This window comes from Electrona antarctica (genome assembly GCF_951216825.1).
Source record: "Electrona antarctica genome assembly, chromosome: 12".
Classification (NCBI taxonomy): Eukaryota; Metazoa; Chordata; class Actinopteri; order Myctophiformes; family Myctophidae; genus Electrona; species Electrona antarctica.
In genome coordinates, this window is record NC_136793.1 from 42,815,066 (window position 1) to 42,837,737 (window position 22,672).

General features: G+C 43.4%; 1 protein-coding gene across 1 annotated transcript in view; it reads left to right on the forward strand.

The window, feature by feature from the left end:
* The window catches only part of hmcn2 (hemicentin 2), a gene marked incomplete at its 5' end in the record, with an annotated part of 74,624 nt that overhangs the window by 15,721 nt on the left and 36,231 nt on the right, over nucleotides 1-22,672 (forward strand). Inside the window, 23 exons of the mRNA XM_079516984.1 lie at nucleotides 151-309; nucleotides 774-968; nucleotides 3,082-3,177; nucleotides 3,563-3,690; nucleotides 3,787-3,931; nucleotides 4,285-4,397; nucleotides 5,309-5,471; nucleotides 6,223-6,382; nucleotides 9,704-9,831; nucleotides 10,014-10,265; nucleotides 11,056-11,139; nucleotides 13,273-13,464; nucleotides 13,576-13,706; nucleotides 14,896-15,043; nucleotides 15,174-15,300; nucleotides 15,404-15,561; nucleotides 15,706-15,984; nucleotides 16,081-16,223; nucleotides 16,334-16,484; nucleotides 17,462-17,683; nucleotides 17,866-17,979; nucleotides 18,193-18,380; nucleotides 22,428-22,524. Of these exons, the coding sequence (XP_079373110.1) occupies nucleotides 151-309; nucleotides 774-968; nucleotides 3,082-3,177; nucleotides 3,563-3,690; nucleotides 3,787-3,931; nucleotides 4,285-4,397; nucleotides 5,309-5,471; nucleotides 6,223-6,382; nucleotides 9,704-9,831; nucleotides 10,014-10,265; nucleotides 11,056-11,139; nucleotides 13,273-13,464; nucleotides 13,576-13,706; nucleotides 14,896-15,043; nucleotides 15,174-15,300; nucleotides 15,404-15,561; nucleotides 15,706-15,984; nucleotides 16,081-16,223; nucleotides 16,334-16,484; nucleotides 17,462-17,683; nucleotides 17,866-17,979; nucleotides 18,193-18,380; nucleotides 22,428-22,524 (3,573 nt within the window). The remainder of the gene's footprint in view (nucleotides 1-150; nucleotides 310-773; nucleotides 969-3,081; nucleotides 3,178-3,562; nucleotides 3,691-3,786; nucleotides 3,932-4,284; nucleotides 4,398-5,308; nucleotides 5,472-6,222; nucleotides 6,383-9,703; nucleotides 9,832-10,013; nucleotides 10,266-11,055; nucleotides 11,140-13,272; nucleotides 13,465-13,575; nucleotides 13,707-14,895; nucleotides 15,044-15,173; nucleotides 15,301-15,403; nucleotides 15,562-15,705; nucleotides 15,985-16,080; nucleotides 16,224-16,333; nucleotides 16,485-17,461; nucleotides 17,684-17,865; nucleotides 17,980-18,192; nucleotides 18,381-22,427; nucleotides 22,525-22,672) is intronic.

Genomic DNA, 22,672 nt, shown 5'->3' on the forward strand with positions numbered 1-22,672 from the left:
TTCAGACAGAAACTAGTTGGCAGGATTAAAAAACAGCATGTGTGTGTGTGTGTGTGTGTGTGTGTGTGTGTGTGTGTGTGTGTGTGTGTGTGTGTGCGTGTGTGTGCGTGCGTGCGTGTTGCTGGCACACGCGTGTGCGTGTGTGTCTAGGTGATCTCGAGGTGGGCTCTGCTCCATTTGTTACCCAGGATGTGCACCGTGGGACGTTGCATATTCGAGAGGTGGTGGAGGTGGATGCTGGAGAGTATACCTGCGTGGCAAGCAATTCTGCTGGGTCTTTCACTGGCAATGTCGTTCTGGAGGTTGGAGGTGAGAACTCTGGCTTTAATTTCATGTAATGTCAAGGCGTTTAGGTGTTGATAGGAATCTTTATTCCCGCGTTAACCTTTTCAACTGTGTGTGACCCCATGTGACTCCTTTTCTGCCCTTTATATTGCCCATTGTGAGTTTCGGGGGATATTTTGTAGCCTGGAATCCAGACTGATTTGCTTCGTTCAACATCTCTTTTTTTTACTTTAAAAAACCCCTGCAGAACAGAGCCATCAGTCTGGATTCCAGGATGCATATTTCGTCGGATGAGAACATGCATTATGTTTTATACTCTGCTACAAAGCCAAATTTCCCACTTGGGACCATAAAGTCTGCACTTGAAAACGGAACGGGGATTGTATCCCCTCATATATTTCATTGTCATGCTTTCATAGAGTATGTTCATGTTTCAGTATTCAACAATGAAATCCAATACTTCTTTGTTGCCACTATTCCCACTACAGGAGGCCCCTTGTTTTCTGAAGCGCCTGTTGACATCACTGCTAATGTAGGAGAGAACATCACACTGCCCTGCGTTGCCCGGGGTTTCCCGTTACCCACGGTGACCTGGCGCAGACAGGATGGCAGACAGATCCTTATGAAGACCGACAGCCAGAGTAGAACAATGCAGCTGGAGAACGGGCATCTTCTGATCCATAGTGAGTCACCCGTCTGACACTATCGCAACACTAAAGCACACAATCAACTGATTGACACCAGTGAAGGAATAAACACGTCTTAAGAATTTGCATCACAGATGCTCATCCCCCTTGATGAGCTGCTCATCTGGGGGGATTCATTCATCATGAGCTGCTCATCTGGGGGGATTCATTCACCCTTGATGAGCTGCTCATCTGGGGGGATTCATTCATCATGAGCTGCTCATCTGGGGGGATTCATTCACCCTTGATGAGCTGCTCATCTGGGGGGATTCATTCATCATGCTCAGGATTAAAGTTACTGCTCACCACCGTGCAGACCGGGCTTTGATTCCTTCACATTGCATCCAGCCTGGCCGGGCTGGATGCAATGAACACACTGAATTGGCCATGTTTGTGGGTGGGAAGCCGGCAAGGGATAGCGTGTGATAGCGTGTTCCTCTGTACACAATGGGCCCTATTTTTTGTCAGTGCCTTACCCCTTATCCCTAAACTTCTTTGCCTTTTTTACCATTTTGAAAAATATTTTCACGTTGTGAGCTTGTAGATCGGCTATTCGAACTATTAAAAAATGTTTTTCAAAATAGAAAAAAAGGCAAAAGAAGTTTAGGGATAAGGGGACAAAAATAAGGCCCATTATGTCCTCCCAGTGAAACTCCATACTTTCGGGTGAAACAAAATGTCTTGCGACTCTGTGTACTTGAGGAGACTTGTGGTTGTCTACCCCTCCCCAAGACCAACAGTAGGGGTTGACAGTGACTATATAGAGGAATCCGCAGAGAGCTGCCCTTTATTCAGTCATAACTGAGGTGTCGCTGTATTCAAGCTGTGCTGCTTGACACTGCAGTTATGAATGCCACTCTGCGGATTCCTCTGTGCTCATGGGAGGAATTGACATACATTGCATGGGGAGAAAACATTTAAGACATGACAATTGAAAAATGACAAATCACTTAACACCACAGAAAGGAAAAAGATGATAATTGCAAAAACACAAAACTCATAAACAAAATAAAACAAATCATCAGTCAATGTCAGTAATACATTTGTAATCCACATAGCAGCACAATCCTCCCACCACAACAAAAACCACAAACCCTCACTCCTCCAGACCGCAGACAATGATTCGATCACGAATGAATGGGAAATAAAAATAAAAATAAAGGATGAAGTAGCTTATGGAAGACAAAAGGAATGAATGGGAAAATAATAGTTTCTTCTAAAATGGATTTCCATTTATGTATGAAAAAAGATAATTAATTTAGGTTCATCATCTACTATCTACTATAATACTGATGGTTTGGAAAAAAAGAAAAAAAAATACAAAGATTTATGTTCAGATATTGTCCTTAATCATTTTGTTCCTGTTCTCTGTCATTCAGTGAAGTTGGGCTTACATTCAAATCAAGTTAAAGGGAATTTCAGCTGTGAACTCTGGAAGCCTTGAATAATATAAAATGACTAATCTTGGCCTCTGGAGGAGATCGTATGTGCTGCTCACCCTTTAAACATTTATAGTGTGTGTAATATTATATTGGAGGAGAACAGTAGTATTTGCACGCTGAAGTGGTCTGCTTCCATCACTGATCCCGTCTGTGGTTGCCATCTGACCCAATTTGCTCAATCTGTTGCAGATGGCTATATTTTCACCTGCCATTGTTTGAGATGGAACCTAATAGAATTGTGTCACTTGCACACATGCCTCTCTGTCCCTCGCTATCGCTTTTTTCAGTGTTTACACATGTTGTCATCAGCTATTTAAACACGAGTCCAGCTCTCCAAATAGAAGAATTGAATCATATGTTGATCTTCCATCATATGATCTCCAGAGAATTGACTGTGCAGGATATGTGTGTTAGCCGGCAGACAGCTGAAGCAAACCCATTAATCCTATTATGCTCTATTTATAACTCTAATTACGGCACAGTCAAACCAATAACACCATATCCACGTTGAGTGGATGATCTATAGACAGAATGATATATCTGTTGTTAGTGCTTGGTTTCCTTTCCCAGTGAGCATGGATGTCTATGCTTATGGCTACTTTATAGAGTGATGAGTGTATACGGCAGTAAGTACGGCCTTTTCAATGCCACCGGGGGTTTCTCTGCAGGTCTCTGGTTGGATGATGAAGGAGTATACATATGTGAAGCCAGGAACCAGTTTGGAAACGTCAGGACCGAGGCCAGAGTCAGTGTCGGTGGACTGGGTAGGCTTGTTTAGTCTCTCTTTTTTTTCGTCTACACGCCATTATTTAATCAGTAAGTCGTGTTTTCATACACCGTCATTTGTCACACTGTCAATTCGCTGACGTTTGCCTACAGGTCTGCAGGCGAGCTTGCTGACTTGCTATCTCAACTGCACGCATTGTGGACTTGTTACATATTCATTGGTTGCCGCCTAGTCAACCTACTTCGCTTTTCCAATTTGAAACACATGGCTGTAGCCTTAGTCGTAGTCATAACAATGTCAAATGCTCCTTTCTATTTTCACAACGGCCGTTTACTCTATATGCAGTATATATTTATATCCAGCTGTCTATTTATATCCAGCTGTCTATGATGCCCCTCTACCCTCTATGCCTCTACCCACAGAGCCCCCTCTTTTGGCCCAGGGTGCCCCGGTCATCACCTCTGGGATTGGTCAGTCGCTGAGCATTCCTTGCATGCTAGTGGACGGAATACCTCTTCCCGAAAGACATTGGTCCAAAGATGGAAAACCTGTAAGATCATGCAGTACTAAATATTTATCCGTGTCCATCATGCAGTGTGTGTGTTTATCATTGTTTGCCAAACACACTTTTTTGTTCACACGGTAGGTGCAGCAAACGGGAAGAACCTTTCAGAGGAGTGATGGCAGTCTGTATATGGAGAGAGCCATCCCAGAGGATGCCGGGAAATATGTGTGTACCGCCGTCAACGTCGCCGGCACGATGAACATCACAGTCACCCTGGAGGTCCACGGTAAGAGGGCACATGTTAATCCCAACCATTATCTACAGAATGGGGGCTCATCTAGAGACAATCATTGCAAGAATGCGCTGACTCGGCATGAGAAGCAGCATGTCAGTGATGACTTGACCACCTGCTGTCATGGTAATGAGTACTCTCCATGTAGCACATGTTTTGATGAAAGGGGTCATTCTCCTCAGGAGCTCTGTAATGACAGACAGGGCATGATTATGGTTCATCATCAGTTTGTAATGAAGAAATGTTTCATGCAGTCGGGCTTGCCGACTTAAGGCCAGCGATAATTCAGTGCCTACTTGCTCATGGCCGGTCAGACAGCTGTATTTCTGACCTACTTACTCCCACAGCACCGCCCGAGATCAACGCAGGTCCCATCCACTACATAGCTAATGAGGGCGTAGCCATCACACTGTCCTGTGAGGCCAGTGGAGTTCCCAAGCCAGCTGTTGTCTGGTCTAAGGTAGGATGTCACGCTTCTTCTTAGACCAAATGTACTTTACTTAATGACCATTTTGGATGCGTCCCATGAATCCGTACATGACTAATGGAGTGGCTCTGTTTTTCTCAACCGAATCTAAAGGGAAATCATTGTTTTGGCCATTTTGTTGTAAGATTGATCACTCCAAGGCAATGCTAAATCAAATTTCAAATAGAAGCGAACAAAAACAAAACATTTTGGCCTAATTACATAGTTTGTTTTATTGAACTAATAACTGCCTATCTTTTTTCTAATGTGATCCAGCAACTAATCATCCACTCTGTTTCCTAGATTATTTTAAATTGATGACTTTGCTAGAGATGATATCATGGGTTTACTGAGCACACGTATTGCCAAGAAACAGATAATAAGATGCAAAGTATCTCTTTTTTTCTTTTTTGATCGACTAAATCTATTAGTCTGATTAAACATAAGCCCTGTATTACAGTACAGCGGCATGATTGAACACATTTGACACAAGAAAATCTACAAGCTCACAACACATGCATTGTGAGCTTGTAGATCTGCTGTTTTGTGTGTGTGCGTGCGTGCGTGCGTGCATGTGTGTGTGTGTCTCAGTTAAGCTATTTTTACAATGTCTTTTTCTAAGCATTCTCTGGTAGTTGCTCTGGAGTGAAGTAAATTTCTATTCTTGTCAGATAAAAATGAATCTGCAAAAGCCATCTTGTCTTGAAAGGAAGTGAGTGCGCTGAAGGCTGTGTTCCCCTGTGTACATGTGTTTTGGAAAGAAAGCTTTAAGTGGATCTTGGTAATTACACAACGCGTCAGAGGTTGGACTTGAACCCTTTAGCCTAGTTTAGTGTCCCTGTGCCGTTGTTTATACGGTATATAAACTCTGGATTTGTGCTCTGCCCTGTTCCCTGCACCCCCAGGGAAGACAGCCCGTAGCCAGGGAGAACACCCTCCCTCAGTCTGATTCTGATGACGGCCACCTCCACATCCTCCACCCAACTGCAGAGGATGCTGGCATCTACATGTGCTCCGCCACCAGTCCTGTGGGCTACGCCAGCCGAGAGGTCCAGCTCAGTGTTAACAGTAAGACCTAAACAGATTCCACCACATTCACCTAAACATAACGTTGTTTTACAGAATGTAACAATAACAAGACTCCACCATGGCCCATAGCACTTAGACAGCACTTTTTAGACTTAGATAGCATTTGATACAGACTTATAGCATGTTATGTAGACAGCACAATAATTGCATTGTATGTAGTCATAGCACTTCATAGTATATATGTACAGCATAGTATAGTATATATGTATAGTTTATATGTAAAGTGTCATTATATAGATATGTTCTAGCTACGTTCTTAGCTTACGCATGTTTCTTGATAAATGCTTTTTATATATGTGATGTATTCCCATGCTTTTGTTCTTGCTAAATGTAAGTCGCTCTGGATTAAGAGCGTCTGCTAAATGCCTAAATTGTAAATTGTAAATTTTAAATTGTAACAATAACAACTGCCCTCTCTCTCGAACTCCAGGTGAGATTCTGACTTTCTGAGTCAAATATTCCACTTTTCCCGCTTTCGGGAATAGCCTATCTAACATTGTAAACGGGGATCTAGTCAGAGACCAGTTATGGAGCCGAGAGTTCGTCCTCTGTAGAAGTGAGGGGTGAAATACAAACTCTTGGCTCCATAACTGGTCTCTGACTAGATCCCCGTTTACATGGTCCTTCGAGCCGGATACGAACCAGCGACCTAAGGATATATCCTTCGTAACAATATCCTTCGTAACAATATCCTTCGTAACAAACATGATTGCTTACTCCCTCTCCCCAGCCATGCCCAAAATAATGGGTGTAAGCGGGCATGACAACACGGTGAAGATGGCTGCTGAAGTAGGTACCGAAGTCGTCCTGCCATGTGAGGTCCAGGGCAGTCCGTCTCCACTGGTCTTATGGAGCAGGAACGGGCAGCCCATCCCTCCCGTAACCGCTTGGTAAGAGGAAGTCTCACGTCACACAATGTAGTAACGGTGCAGTAAAACAGGTAAACAGCCTGTAAAGGACCAGGTTCTCACCATACCGTCCCCCAGACTTTAACCCATTTTGGGGGGGGAACCCCTTTTGGTGTTTTAAACATTATGTTATAATTTAGCTATTGAAAAATAGCAGATCTACAAGCTCATAGCGCGCCACCGAGTGGCGCGCTACGAGCTTGTAGGTCTGCTATTTTTGAGAAAACGTGAAAATATTTATTTCAGAAAACTGGAGGATTTGGAAGATTTTTTTTTAATTTTGAGGTCAGGCCTAAATGGGTTAACCAACCCGCTCCCCCTTTTTTTTTTACAAGGGACCTTTGATTGAAGCCGGCTGTCATCTCGGGCTGACGTTAATGGTTGGAGTTCATTTAGTGGAGCCTTTTGAAGAGAGGCAGGCGCATACAGACAACAGTGGTGCTGCAGTGTAGCGGCTCTGTGGAGGAACATCTGGTCCCACATGGCTCACTGCTCCGTGGCTCTCTGGTGTGGTCACTCTTGGTTCAGACAGGCAGGCTGAAGCAGGGTGTTTAGCCCACAGTCTGCTGCAGGGACACAAGAGAGCTTGACGACAGAGAGACCCCCCCTCCACCAGACCAGATTGTATGGCTTTGGGTAGATAGAGCAGAACGGACGTAAGGGGGTTGAAGAGCTGTGGTGGCGGCTGAATCAGATATACTTGTGTGGGGCCAGGAAGGAGGAATAGTGGGGGAAGAGCATGTGGGTTAGTGTGCCGGGAAGAAGGGAGAAAAACGTACGGAACACGAGATATAAGTGCCGTTTGCCTGACGTTGAGGTTCCCCGGGGGCTTTGGCCGTAAAACAACATGTTGACGCTTTACTAGTCTTGCCTGATGAGAATAACACATATCCATGAACTACCCCTCCACACCATGGTTTGCTTATACTGGCACTGTGGAAACTGACAAGTGGTGGAAAGAGGAGATTCTTTCTCTCTGGTTAACCAGCCCTCATGTATTCACTGGGACAGATTGTGTGACTGTTGGAATGACTCAGTACATGGGTGTTAAGAGAGATCTCACGGTCATTTGTCCCACCTTAAGGCTCGTGCAAAGAGGAGAGGGAGAGGGAGAGAGGGAGGCGGGGGTAATAAGGGAGCAGGAGAGAGGAAGACAAAGAAGGGAGGGTGAGAGGGAAAAGAAAGGAGGGTAGGGGACACAGGGTAGAGTGCGTGAGAGAAGCAAAGCGAGGAGGAGACTGATAATAGAGCAGAAGAGGGGCGAGAAACCCAGACAGATAGACAGAGACTTGTAGAGGGACACTGGGTCAGTGGAGCTGTTCAGAGTGACTGGTGCATCTTCTGATTAGGCCAGTTTGTCCCCCTGTCAGTGTATCAGGCACGCCGTGTCCACAGATGACTGAACACCAAAGTGAAGCCTGCTTTATACTTAGTTGCGGTTGGTGTCGTGCAAGCTGATCTACAAGCTCACAAGGCGTCACAGCAACACGCCGTGTGAGCTTGGAGATCGCCAATGTTCGCTGCAAAACACTGGAGTGCAACCAAGTATAACTCAGACCTGAGGAGCAACGGGGGGGCAGATAGATGGGCCTGAAGTCACCGGCTCATCGCTTCTGTGTTCCAGCTTCGCTAGAGGCTCATGTATACGTTGTCACGTGACCCTTTTGCACGTGTCAGTGCTTTACAGAATATTGCATCATTTCTGTCGAACAACACTTGTCGAAAGGGTCATGCAATGAATGATGTATCAAGTGGATTGACCACTGCAGAAGAAGTCATTTGGTCCCCATGATGTATGCTACTGTTTCTTCCTAGCCAGTCTAAAGAGGTGGGGGATGAGGCAGCCATGTGCGTGGCTGAAATACAGAGCTCTTTGTGCTTCCAGCTCGTCATTTCCACTTAAATGAATTTGTTATTGTTATAATTCAGTTCCTTTGCAGACACACTTATCTCAGATAAATCGCAGAGCTCTGTTTATATTTGCTCACATTATGAATTTGTACAGCTGGATAGCTTCTGGCGCAATTCGGGTTATGGCTGTCTACTCTTTGAAGTGCAGCTCTAACTAATAGTTTACTTCATGCATTACATTACAATGGAAACGTAACAAATTTCCAATAGCAGTCTACCTAGTCCTTTGACATTTCTGACCTACATTTGTCTTATGTTGATATTCTTCCCTTTGAGGATATATTCTGTTCTACAGTATACATATCAATTATGGATGTGTACATTTGTAAAGACTAGAGGTTCAGGCCGCTACACGGCCCTCACATCCAAAGTTCAGGCCGCTATGCGGCCCTCACACCTATGCTGTACCGCCGATCCGACTGATATATCTGAGTCATAGCGGTCGGATCTGTGGTTTTGGACAACCAGATCTCCATACGCCTATATATGGCTGCATCGGGTTTGTTTATGGTTATGCCTGAGTCATAGTGGCATGGCCGTAGTCCTGCCTACTGTATATACAGTTGGGTGCCACCGATATTGTCCCTTATCATTTGACCCATTTAGGCCTGACCTCAAAAATTTAAAAAATCCTTCTAAATCCTCCAGTTTTCTGAAATAAATATTTTCACGATTTTTCAAAAATAGCAGACCTACAAGCTCGTAGCGCGCCACTCGGTGGCGCGCTATGAGCTTGTAGATCTGCTATTTTTCAATAGCTAAATTATAACATAATGTTTAAAACACCAAAAGGGGTTCCCGCCCAAAATGGGTTAACTGTCCTTTTGCGCAGATCACGCAAGCCTCAGCAAAAAGAAAAGGACAATATCGATGGCCTCCAACTGTATGGGCGTATAGGTTTATTTGTGGTTATGTTTGAGTGACGTGCCCGAAGTCCATCCACCTGCCCGTTCGCACACTGTCTGCCAGGCCACTTGTCTGCCCACCTGTCCAATTTTAACATATGATTTAAGGATGAAATTATGAAAAATATAAGCAATTGTTGGAAAGATATAATTTATAACATAGAAATGTATTCAAAACCCATGTCTGTTTGTTTTTGCCATCAACAGTTTAAAACAGATCAAACATTTTCAGTAAAGACCATGTTGGTTTGATGGAACCAATTTCAGTGACATCACCACGTATTCCCTGGGCAACCAGTATTTGTGATTGTGGTTGATTGTTAATATACACATTTTTTACACATAGATTTTCATGCTATGAATGTTCTCCTCAATTTTGAAACATACTTGTATTCCCTAAACACAAACAAGGCCATAGATCTCCATTGACACTTGACATGTTGTGTTTTTTCCATCCCTTCACCCTTGACCCTTAACCACTCCCTAGGTTCACGGTTCTACCTTCAGGCTCCCTAAAGATCACTGATGTGCGACTGATTGATAGTAAACTGTACACCTGTACTGCAGAAAACCCAGCAGGCAATGTGTCCCTAAGCTACAATTTGCACGTTCAAGGTAAATGACGTAGTTGGAAAGTTTACGAACTTGTCAGACACCTTTTTTTTTACGATGCTGTCATGCTGATAGATTATATGGATGAATACATCACTGGAAAATAATAATAATAATAATAATTATGTTTACTGAATAGTTAAACAGAAATGGTGAGACATGTATGTTGATTTTGTACCACTCAGCTAAGCCTCGGATCCAAGCAGCCCCTCCCTTGCTGAAAGCCCTGAGTGGCCAAACGGTGACTCTGCCCTGTGTGGTTCACGGCGAGCCCAGCCCACAGGTCCGTTGGTATCACAATGGACTGCCTGTTGAGGTCAGGGACACTGCCACCCTTAGGATCCAGCAGGTCAGCCGTTCGGATCAGGGCATCTACCAGTGTGTGGCCGAGAACAATGCTGGACAGGACACGATGGAGATCAATCTAGAAGTTCTAGGTGGAGTACAGTTTTGATCCTCCAAATTCCATTTGTTTACCCAAAATACCATAACCTATTCATGGAGAATATAAATAAAGTAACACGCAGCAATAATGCACAATATGGAAATGTGCTTGCACAGCAACATCTGTGAAAGTAACCTTGACCTAGATCGGGTACTTTGAGTGTTTAGACATAAGCGTGTCATGGCCCAGTTTTAGACTCAAGTCTTTACAGTTGTATTCTCTTGAGGTAGCTCTACACTGCCTGTGGACAAGCATGCCTTTAAATCCCAGTTTATCTGACCAGTGTAGGGGTCACGGGTCAGCCAGGTTGGGGGTGCTAGAGTTAATTGAGGGTCCTATTTGACCCTCAAAGGTCACTCAAGCGATTGATTCGCTAAGGGTTTGGGTGGAGGAAGTCCGAGCTTAAGCTTAACAAGAGAGTTGGGGGCACAGAAGTGAGGACATATGACTCATGTTGTCACAATTAGGACATCTTTTCCCCTTAACATCACAGAGTAACCTTTCACTAATGCTTAGCCGGAGGTTGATGTTTACTGTAGTTAGACAGGCTCAACTTAAACCTGTCAGAGAAAGGTCTCAAATCTTACACCTACAACAGACGTAGAGATGCCCAGAGGGATTCCACACTCTCTCTGTGTATCTTTGAACAGCAGAGCCTCACAACCTTATAATAATAATAATCATCATATAATTTTCCTTTCTGTTTTAAGTAGATATTCACTGTCTCTAATACCTTTGTACTTTTTTACATGACAGCTAAATTGCTTTATCTGTCCTCACAGAGGCCCCATATTTTGCCGAGCCTGGAGACGCTATCATGGAGGAAGTTGCTAACAATAAGGTCATCATTCCTTGCCCTGCTGAAGGTAAGAAGTTATTCATGGGCGACTCAGCCTAGGACAGATTGACTGGGGTTTTTAGAAAAGAGAAAATGTACGCAGTGTGGTGAAAGTCAATTGATGCTGCAGTTGCTTTTCTTTAGGTATGATTTGAGGACATGGTTTTCTTGTTTTCTGAACAAACACCACTTGAAATGTAGGACAGATATGTGCACAGTGTTTGTGCACGATCAAAGATACGCTCTGCTATCGCCTTAAGCTTGCATATGCCAAAACAGAAAACAGCATCAAGATAAATGTTCTATGTAGCACTCTGTAAACCATTGTCAGTTTATTTCAACACGCTTATGAGATCATGAAGCGCCACCCTACAGAGATGGGAAAGCGTCCATTTTTTATTGCGATAGAAGAATGTGTGTTCTTTTGTGTGTATGACTGTGTTCCATCAGTGGATGGGTGCACTCTAGCTTTTCATTGGTGATGTTAGAACTCGCCAAGCCATCCCTCTGACAAGACAATGTAAATAGGCATTGTTTGTATGGAGCCATGCCATGGTAACAGGCTATGTTTGAGAAGGTGAGGACCATGACTAAATGGGAAGCAACAGCTGGAACATCATTCTGCCTGCTGCCTCTGTGAGCCACATCTGCTTTCCTCTGCGAGAGGGCCTGCTGGGAGAGGAATCCTAATTACAGGCTGCTGCTGGCAGATAATGGACAGAGTTGTCTGAGATGCACCATGGAGTGCAGGAAGAAGAAGTGCACCCCCTTGCAAGTCACACAGGCAAGAAGGCAGGCAGACGGGCAGGCTGGTGGGCAGGGAGACAGTAACAGGACCCCCTCGTAGAGCTTATGTGTGGATGCTCAAAAAGCTCTTTGTACCTTGAAGAAGCAGCCGGCACAAGTGCTCCCTCATCGATTGCGGGAGATGTGTCAAGCATGGGAGAGATAAACGGCAGACCCGGCCATAAGGAGACTGTTAACCCATTCAGGCCTGACGTCGAAATTAAAAAAAAATGTTTTCTAAATCATGACAATTTTTGGAAAGATTTCAGTCACATTTTAACGTTTTTTCAAAAATAGCAGGCCTACAAGTTCATAGCGCGCCACTCGGTGGCGCGCTATGAGCTTGTAGATCTGCTATTTTTCAATAGCTAGATTACAACATAATGTTTAAAACACCAAAAGGGGTTCCCACCCAAAATGGGTTAATGCGCAAATGAGAACATTGTGTTAGGTAGTCATGAAAAACACATGGAGGGCGGCGGATCAAACTTTGTCAGCTCCGGCAAATCAATTCAAAGTCTTCTAATGAAATGTTTTAGCATCTAAAACACATGTATGCATTTGCTCCCAGCAATGAGATAATTAATATGAGTCTCTGAATTTCCAAAACTGTAAACATGTGTTCCAAGGGAATGGTTGATAACATCACCTTCATTTCCCTCTACATCTCTTTGGTTTAGTATTTTTGGACCAGGGGCTTGATAGTGTGCTGGGTTTCCCCTGCCTTCCTCTGTGGTGTCTGAATATGTAGCACCTCTGTAAATAGACAGAGCAATGGTATTTAGGTCTCTGTTCCTCAATGTTCTGTCACTGAGACTAACTAGAGAGGATGGCAATGCTGTAGCTCTCTCCTTTCCTACTTTACGCCTTTCTCTTTCCCCAACGCATCACTCGCCGTTCATCCCCATTTGCAGTTCTTTTCCACACTGTAATCCGCAGAACACATCTGTTTTAGGTGCTTGAGTGCACGCACCAGTGCCTTTGAACTGCTAGTCGCACCATTCTTATGCCTGCTGCAAAAGGCCCTCACCTCTGATTCCGGTAATAAATCTTTATGCCTGCACTTTAAATCTGACATCTCCCCGATATATTGTGTTTTGCTTTTTTTTCGTGTGTGACTCTGACCTTGAAAATCAGAGTTTGTGAAGTGACGGGGCTCTCGGTAACCATTTTGGCATGGTTCCCCCCACTGTCCTCCTGTCCAGCAGATAAATGTACAGCCTGCTTTTTCCATTCTGGGCCGCTTGCCCATTAAATTCTTCTGCAGAGATACTGCATAGAGACGGAAGTAACTTTTCTTTCTGTCAGGCGTGATCGATAAAGCTGATTTCCTTACGACTCATCTCAATCCCCCCTCTTGTTTCTGCATCTGCAGGTTCACCACCTCCCAAGGTGCGCTGGTTCAAGAATGGCCTGGAGATACACCGTGACCAGACTGAGCTTTCAATGGCCCAGGATGGCTCCCTCGTGATTGGCTCAGCATCTGCCAGCCACAGTGGAGACTTCAAATGCATTGCGAGTAATGAGGCGGGCTCCACTGAGAGGAAGACCAGGTTGAAAGTGAATGGTGAGCCTTAAGTTTCTGGCTATTTCTGTCTACACGTGACAAATTGCCTTGTGATGGTGAATTCTGATGTGACAACTGACACATTTCCATATTATTCCTTTGTCTCTGTAGTTCCCCCTGAGATCCAAGATGACGGCCAGCCCCGGAATTTGACTGTCACCTTCAAGCAGCCTCTCACCCTTGGCTGTGATGCTTTTGGGATTCCTTCTCCATCAATCACTTGGACTAAAGATGGCCACCCTGTAAGTTCTCATAATATAAAGTCACAAGCTACCACCTAGACATATTGGGCTTAAAAATCACATAAAGATCAGAGAAGGATTATATTCAGTATTCAAAGTTTCAAAAACATTTTGTCAAAATAAAAATATATAAAGTAATAAAACATAATGTACTACTAGTAGTAGTAGTAAGTCATACAGTAGTAAATGATAATGGGTAAATGTGTTGAGTGAGCATCAGCTAGGCTTATATAGCATAACATTTAGAATTGCACCTGAGGATATACAAAATAGTTATAATTGCATTGTACCTGGTTATTGAGGTAGAATATGTCTATGTTGCAGCCTAAAAGGAAAATATACAGAATTTACAATATACTGAAAAGTTATGAATCAATTATTGGCAACACAAGATATTCTCTACATTCTATACGTTAATGCAGTAGAAGGATATTATATGTTCACAACTAATTAGATACTAATTAGTGCAAATAGCATTCAGTATTATACCATGAACTATTACAATTTTGACCAAGAAACAATCTGAAAAATGTATACAGCACTACATTCTGAAGAGAACTAAATATTGGCACTGATAGGATTTTGCATAACAATTATAATTAAGCAGGTCACCTTAGCTAATTATAGCAGGGAAGATTGCACTTCAATTACAGATACAGTTTTATCCACTCCCTTTCTTTTAAAGTCACAAACACCTTTTTAGTGAGCCTCAATATCATTTGTATTCAGTATTCCAATATAAACAAGACAAAGAAGGTTGTAGGTCAATCTTAATAATGTGGCAGTAGGTCAGGAGGTAGAGGGGTCATTTGGGAACACGGAGGTTCCTTGTTCGTTCTCCGCCTCCTCCTGCCTTAGTTTAGTGTCCTTGAGCAAGACACCGAACCCCACCTGCTCCATGTGAGCTGTTCAATAGTTGCCAACTGCTGATGGATTAGATTAGGAGGACACATACCTGGTATGTGAAAATGTACTTGACCAATACCGCAACAACAGCTAAAGGGGACACATGTATTATTATAAACCAAAACAGCAAAAGACATAAGGGTCTATGGAAAGGAATATGAGTAACTCACCCTAGTATGAGCTATATACCACTGATGCAAGTTTCCATAATCTAGCTGTGCAATGCCACCAAGTGGCCAACATAATAAATACAATGATACTGTTCTTGAATTGCTGTGTCTAGGTGGATACAAGTCCTGGAGTATATCTGGAGAATGGCAATAGACTGCTGAGAATCTACAGAGTCCAATCAGAACATGCAGGCCAATTTGCCTGTAAGGCCCAGAACTTAGCAGGAGAGGCTCGCAGAGAATATAATATAGTAGTGCAAGGTGAGTACATATACCATAAACAATGTCTCTGTGTTTCTACTGTTCAATTAGTGATTCACTGACATCTACAATACATGGAATGTTTATGTGTAGTCACCTGGTTTTAACCAGCATGTCTGCCATGTTACAGCCCCACCAGTGATCTCAGGAACATCTAGGTTACAGGAGCTGTCTGTGGTATTGGGACAAGAAGTGGAGTTCCAATGTCGGGTCAGTGGGAGACCAGCTCCCAGGGTGGAATGGAGCCGAGATGGAGAGTAAGCATGATGGGTTTCTCCATGACATCCACCAATACACCTGCAGTGTAATGTACAGGAACTAATAATCTGACTCGGCCCACCACCCTGTCTTTTTCTCCAGGGTTCTGTCCCGTGATGGGGACCCTCATGTGGAGTTTTTAGAAGATGGCCAGGTGTTGAAGGTGAAGTCTGTGAGGCTGAGGGACCAGGGACTCTATCAGTGTCTGGCCAGGAACAATGCAGGGACTCAGATGCGCCAGTTCAGGCTCACCGTGCAAGGTTAAACCGCTGCCTTGAAATTCACCCTCTCTGTCTTTACAATCATAAAAAAAACATCCATTTAAAAAAGTTTACACCTCAATGTATATGAAGTCCACAGAGTCTGGGGTCATCCATCTAGTTTGTACCTCTGTCTCTCCACAGCTCCCCCCACCATCAGCGGCCCCAATGAGACCACTGAGGTATCAGTGGTGCTGGGTTTCCCCACGGTCCTAGCCTGTGATGTTGAGGGCTCTCCCGCTCCCAGTATCACCTGGCTGAAAGACAACCATCCCATCGTGTCCAGTACTCAGCTGACCTACACCCGCGGTGGGCAGGCTCTGCGACTTGGCTCAGCACAGGGAGACAGCACAGGCTTCTATACATGCCGGGCCACCAACCCAGCCGGAACTGCTCTCAGACATTATTCACTCAGTGTCCTGGGTAAGAGATAAGCCCTGCACGAGTCTGGTCTTACCTCATGTAGATATATTCATTTGGGGATCATCAGTGTGTAATTAATATCTGTTTTCTCATCAGTTCCACCACAGATAGAAGGAGACTCCACATCCCTGACCTTTGGTGGCAGGGAGGAGAAAGTACGGATCAATGGGACTTTAACGATATCCTGCCTTGCCAAAGGCTTCCCTGAACCCAAGACTCAGTGGTTTAAAGACGGACAGGTTGGCTTGTGGCAGTTTCATTCACGTGTATAGTTAATGTTTTGCACACGTAAGAGGGAGGAGAAAAAAAGTGAGCGTTATAACTTATTGCTTTATTGTTTTCTTAATAGTTGCTGAATGGAATCTTCCGTGCTGGTGTTCAAGTGAGTGAACATGTTCTACACATAGAAAATGCCATGCTGTCCCATGAAGGCCTGTACACCTGTGTCGTCACCAACACTGCAGGAGAAGACAAGAGAGACTTTCATGTTACCATTCAGGGTGAGAAACCAGCTCGCTTTCTCACACAATAATCATACAGCCTCGACTTGAACACACTAAAACATGGATGAGCCAGGATGACAAAATATTTTGCATCTTAAGTAAAATAAAAATCACACCCGTGTGAACTGAGTGGTGTAAGGTCTTATATAGACTGATCAACTGTGGTCTGACGTAATGTCTGACGTAATGAAATCACACCCGTGTGAACTGGGTGACCATAGCTCATTTTTTGGTACGAACAGACAGACAGACAAACAGACAGACAGACACGTAAACTAACAAAGCCAGTTGTAGGAGTGGTTTACACCACTCAAAAACATTCCCTCAATAATACACTTGCAATAATTTTACCTCCTCATTCACTAGTAGAAGCTATCATTTTTGACCAGGTGCTTGAAGCACCTGGACTACATTTGTACCCACCACTACTGGCGACCGTAAAGACGACGTTAGTGGCAACTTTAGTGATGACCTAGTCATGATTCGCTACCTTACTTGCGACCTAGTCATAATTGGCTGCCTTCTAAGCCAATGATAATCTGAACGGCATAAAAACCCATACTCTGAACCACGCAATGCAGAGTGAGTGGCAACAGAAGCTAACACCAGAAGCTAATGTTATGAGCTAACAGGAGCTAGAGGACAACCATAACAAAACACAGTGGGTGAACCAACAAAAGAACGTCGGAAACGAACGAAAACGGGCGCTACAAGAGCTTGTTGCACCTGGCAGTTATGACTGAGAGTCATTCTTGTTTTCTTTTCGTGCAAGTGATACATCAAACAGCTGGCATATGGCTTAGTGTCCATTTGTTTAACTGAAGTCAAAATATCTCAAATAAAATAACTCAAATAATCATTACACCAAAACCAAGCATGGAGTTAACTTACAGAAACAGACTCTTTTCTTATTGAATGTATAAATATCACAGTTGGCAGGTACAGTGACCCTAATCTGACCTTTTTCTTGTCAGTTCCTCCAATATTCCAGCGGGTGAATACCAGGGAAGCAGCCTGGGGCCTGAGAGATGAAGAGGACGATGACCACCATGAAGGCATGCCGGAGAAGAAGGAAGTGGTCCTGGGTCATCCCATCAGCCTGTCCTGTGAGAGCAACGCCATCCCCCCACCCAAGCTCAGCTGGTTCAGAGAGGGACGCCAACTTACCACTGCTGATGGAGTGCTGCTGCTCCCAGGTCAGGGGGAATTCTTTACCGTATGATATCAACTTGACCGGCAAAGTTGCTGTTCTGTAATAAAACAAGAAGTCCCAAGAGGCTGTGCTTTACAGTAATTTTAGAACAGCTAAGGGGTGTTGTCAGGCTCAGCTCCCATGCATCAACTTTTTTTTCCTTTTTTGTGGATTTTGCGTTCTCAGGTGGACAGGTACTACAGATTCCCCGGGTGCAGAGAGATGATGGTGGAAAATATACCTGTCAGGCTGTCAATGAGGCCGGGGAGGACCACATGCACTTTGACCTGGAGGTCCTGGGTAAGCATGTACATGTCTCTCAGTCATTTTCAACCTTTTTATTTCAAGGACCCCCCCCCCCCCCCCCCCCCAGTTTGATATGCATTAGGCCATACACCCCCATTTGATATGAATTAGATCTCTGGGACCCCACCCATTAGTCCATCATTAGAAATTCACTATGGTGAAATGTGATTGATTGTTTGATTGATTGTATTTCCTTTCTCCAAACAGTCCCTCCAGTCATCATGGGCTCATCAGAAGAGTTCAGGGAGGAGATAGGAGCGGTGGTGAACAGCACTGTCATTCTGCATTGTGACGTGAGCGGTCACCCGGAACCGGCCATCTCCTGGCTGAGGGGTGGGCAGCCGGTGCACATAGACACACAGCATCATATCAGTGGGGATGGAACCCAACTCCAGGTGAGTCAGTGTTATGTAAGGCGGGAAAAGGATCATGTGCTGTGAAAAATGTTCATTAACCCATTGATACCTGAGGCTGAATCTGGGAACGCCTTCTAGGGCCTGACCTAAGGTTTCTGAAAACCTTCAAATTTTGATTCATTATTTTTTTAAATAGTTATGTTTTTTCAAAAATAGCAGACCTACAAGTTCATAGCGCGCCACTCGGTGGCGCGCTATGAGCTTGTAGATCTGCTATTTTTCAATAGCTAAATTATAACAATAGCTGATGAGACACAGAGAGAGCGCCGGCATCAAGGGTAGAACAACGTATAGGTTGCACCAGGCATCAAAGTGTTAACAGAGCATCTCTTCCCTGGGGAAGAGATGCTCTGTGTACAATACTATGCTGTCTGTTTTAGTGAGCAATCAGTGATTTATGTTTTACTTATAAAATGGATAGTTGTAAATTGCTCATATAAACACACACCTGTGACCACATTACATCAGCATTACTGCGCCAAATAAATTGTTCCAAATGGCATATTGTGCTGAGAATTTCGATTTACTGGATAGGGGTAGACTCTAAACTAAGTACTGTAAAACAGACCTTATTTGGCTCTGTACTTGGTCTGCTCTCCTTTCCTTTCCTCTCGTTTCCACAAAATGTCTTTGTCTTGTGACGTGTTGTGAGCTTGTAGATTGGGTATATCTGGCGAATGTGCGTGCGCCCCCAGAATAAATGGTGCTGTAAGCATGCTTTCCACTGCATCTGTGTGTTGCTGTGTCTGTTGCTTGGCAACGATTCTGCTAAATGTCACTGAAGAACTACATCTATTTGGCAGAGGAATATGCTATCTATAAATTGTTGCATTTTTTGAATGCTGTTTTTATTTTTTTTATTTTTTTATTTTATGAAACATTGCCAAGTATATGTAGTAACCGTTTTATGTAAGCAATAAGCCATGCAAGGCTTTTTTTAAACAATAGCTGTAAACCATGGCATCTTGGGACATATTGCTTCATTCAATGATGCACTGCTTCACACTCATTTAGTGATACAACCTTTAGTCTATGGATATGGCCACGACATGAAGACGGAAAACGACACCTGAATTAAAAAAATAAACATATATTTATTAACACGAAATACACATAATTACAAAAATCTGAATACAAACAACGCAAAGCCTAATTGAACTAATAGAACCCAACTATAAACCTAACATAAACACAACCAAGCAACAAACAATCAAGACAAAATGTAATTTAAAAGCTTAACAACTCAAATCAAAGGTCTCTCTCAACAGAGTTGGTTACAGTCAGACTCAGAGCAAGACAATCTCTCCCAAAGTCTTTCAAGGACAGGGGACTAAGGTTTGGTTTGAATGAGAGGACCGGGGGACCTAATGGTGCATTCAATTAATCGATATGGCAACATATCGATCGAACATCCGGACGATCGGTGAATCGATCGAGAGCCTGCTGTATCGGTACGGCAATAAACGGCATGAATTATCCCGGTGACGCAGTGTTGACAAACCTACCTCTGTTTAACGGTATCAAAGCCCTCCTTGCAAGTTGCAATGCACTCCCTTCCCAGACCCCTTGTTAGGATTTATTTTAATTTAAAGATCTCTGTGGGCCTGAAAGTGTTTTATTGTATTTGTGCAACATGGTTATTATTTTTGAATAAATGTATAATCGATATATATAACGATATATCGATATACATCGTATTGTGGCCTGTGTATCGTGATACATATCTATCTTGAGATTGCAAGCAATATCCACCACTAGTGGCCCCCAGCCAATCCACTGCGTAGGCGTCATGGGGCTGATTAGAGCCAGCCAATCGGTGGCGAGAACAGCAGCTGGCAGTCTCCAGTGATCAAGCTGTTTGCACTAAGCTAGGTAGCAGCCTGGGAAACAAGAATGACTCAGTCATAATAACTGCCAGGTGCAACAAGCTCTTGTAGTGCCCGCTTTCGCTTGTTTCCCACGTTCTTTTGTTGGTTCACTCACTGTGTTATGTTCTCGCTCCAGTTTGCCACTCGCTCTGCGTTGTGGCGTTCAGAGTATGGGTATTTATACCGTTCAGACTGGGTTTTATGGGTAAAACTCCCATTGGCTTAGGAGGCAGCCAATCATGACTAGGTGACGGTCGCTAGTAAGGTCGGTAGAAGGCAGCCAATCATGACTAGGTCGTCACTAAAGTCGTCTTTACGGTCGTCAGTAGTGGTGTGTGCAAATGTAGTCCAGGCGCTTTTCAAGCACCTGGCAAAAATAAATCAAGAACAATGCTGCTGGCATTGTTGTCCCTGAACGGAACGCATTCACTGAACAATCGTTCACGATCCCGTTCATATTTTGGGTGAACGTGAACTGAACGTACTGTATTTCTGCTTGAAGAACGTTATTGAGAACTCGTTCATTTCTGCAGTGTGTGAACGTCGCTCTATCACAGTTCACTTCGTTCAAGAGTGTCAGATTTCCATAGAGCCTTTCAGGCGAAACCCCAGATAAAACACAACATAAACAGGCCTTAATATGTAGTGGAAAACCCACCAATAAGTCCAAATCCGACACAAATTAACGTAATCAATCTCTGCCACAACTGGTTGATGATACTTGTGCTGCCGCTGATGCACGCAGACAGTCAGATACAGAACATGTCCCGACCCACAAAACACTGAGGTAAACTTGTTGCTTGATTAAACATAATGTGCCACGGTGCCACCGAAAGATAGATTCCAATAGCTTATTTTTGCATGGAGGAGTGCTGTCTGTACATGAATCGCCTCGGCCAACAAAACACATCTCCCTCGTCCCTCCCACAGTGAAGCCTGATTTATTCTTCGTCGTACGACGTGTTGCATGCTGTAAAGACGCATTGCGTCCGCCACACGTGAGCTTGTGGATCAGCTATTTTCAGCAGGTGTAAATATGCAGGCTGTGAGTGAGAGTCAATGCTACGTTCAGAAACCTTTGCCTTTACAATTAAAGCATTAGAGCTTCCACAAGTTGGGGCTTCATTTTCACATTTTCACATATAAAGACGGAAGCAAAGTGGAAAAGGATTACGCATTCGTTGGCATTTCATATTGCAAAAGGGTGCAGGAAGAGTGGGCACATATGGCACCTAAACATTGTGGGCACCTCAGTGTTAAATTGGCTTTCCAAAATGTAAAATAAATAAATAAGGAATTAATTTGGATAATGGTAATGGATATATTGTAAAAGTTGTTAAAGGTTTGGACTTTATTCCCAAATAAAGTCTGTGGTTCTATATGGCTATGGGCTGTGGCAAATTGGCAATAATTGTGACCATAGCTCGCAGCAACGTATTGGCAAAATTAATAAATAAAGAACTAAAAAGAACTAAACTAGTTTGTTTTTGGAAATGTGAACTTTTTTTATTCAGATTTTTGAATGATGAACTATAAACTGAAGTAGTTCATGTAGAATGTGAACATTCCCAACACTGGCTGCTGGACACTATACCAAGAACAATTTGCACATGTACATTTGATTTGACAATGCTATATACAATATGACAAGACTATATGCACATGTGCATTTGATTTGATTATACTCTTGAATCTTCTTTTTCTTTCTCTCCTTGCTCTTTTTTGCACTGTCCCTTTCTTTAAAAAAATATTTTTTATTTTTTAAATGCTATTCTACTGTTGTTATTGTCTATGCTGCTGCATTGTCTGAAGGAAGCTAAACCAAAATAAGTTTTACACAAGATGTAACAATAAGTAACAAGCACAACCTTGAACCTTCCTTGAACCTTGAACAGTGTGACATAAGTCGATTTGCCACAAGCAGCTGTCGCAAATCTGTGGCAACAACTCTCCACCAAACAGGAAACACGAGTAATACAAAATACATGCAGTAGTGGAATTAGTGAAATACGTCTGGCCGTAACATATACCGTAGTTACACACATGGACATCTATAAGAGCTGCCAAATTCAACCATGTTTTCTACTGTTGTCCTTTCAACAGCCCTAGCGGAACATTACTGTTTGACTTTCCCATCATCCTTCCTCTTCCCTTTCAGCTGCTTAGTGTCCAGGTGTTCGACATGGCCGAGTACGCGTGTGTTGCCGAGAACAAAGCCGGAAGAGTTGAGAAACACTTCAGTCTGACCGTTCAAGGTGAGTGAAGCAATTCATCAATTTGTCCCGTTATTCTTTATCTGACAAATATTGAAACAGATGTTGTCATGTGAAGAAAAGTTCATACTGTGGACAATATATTATATTTAAAATAACTTATTTATCATTTCTCTTATCATACAAACAG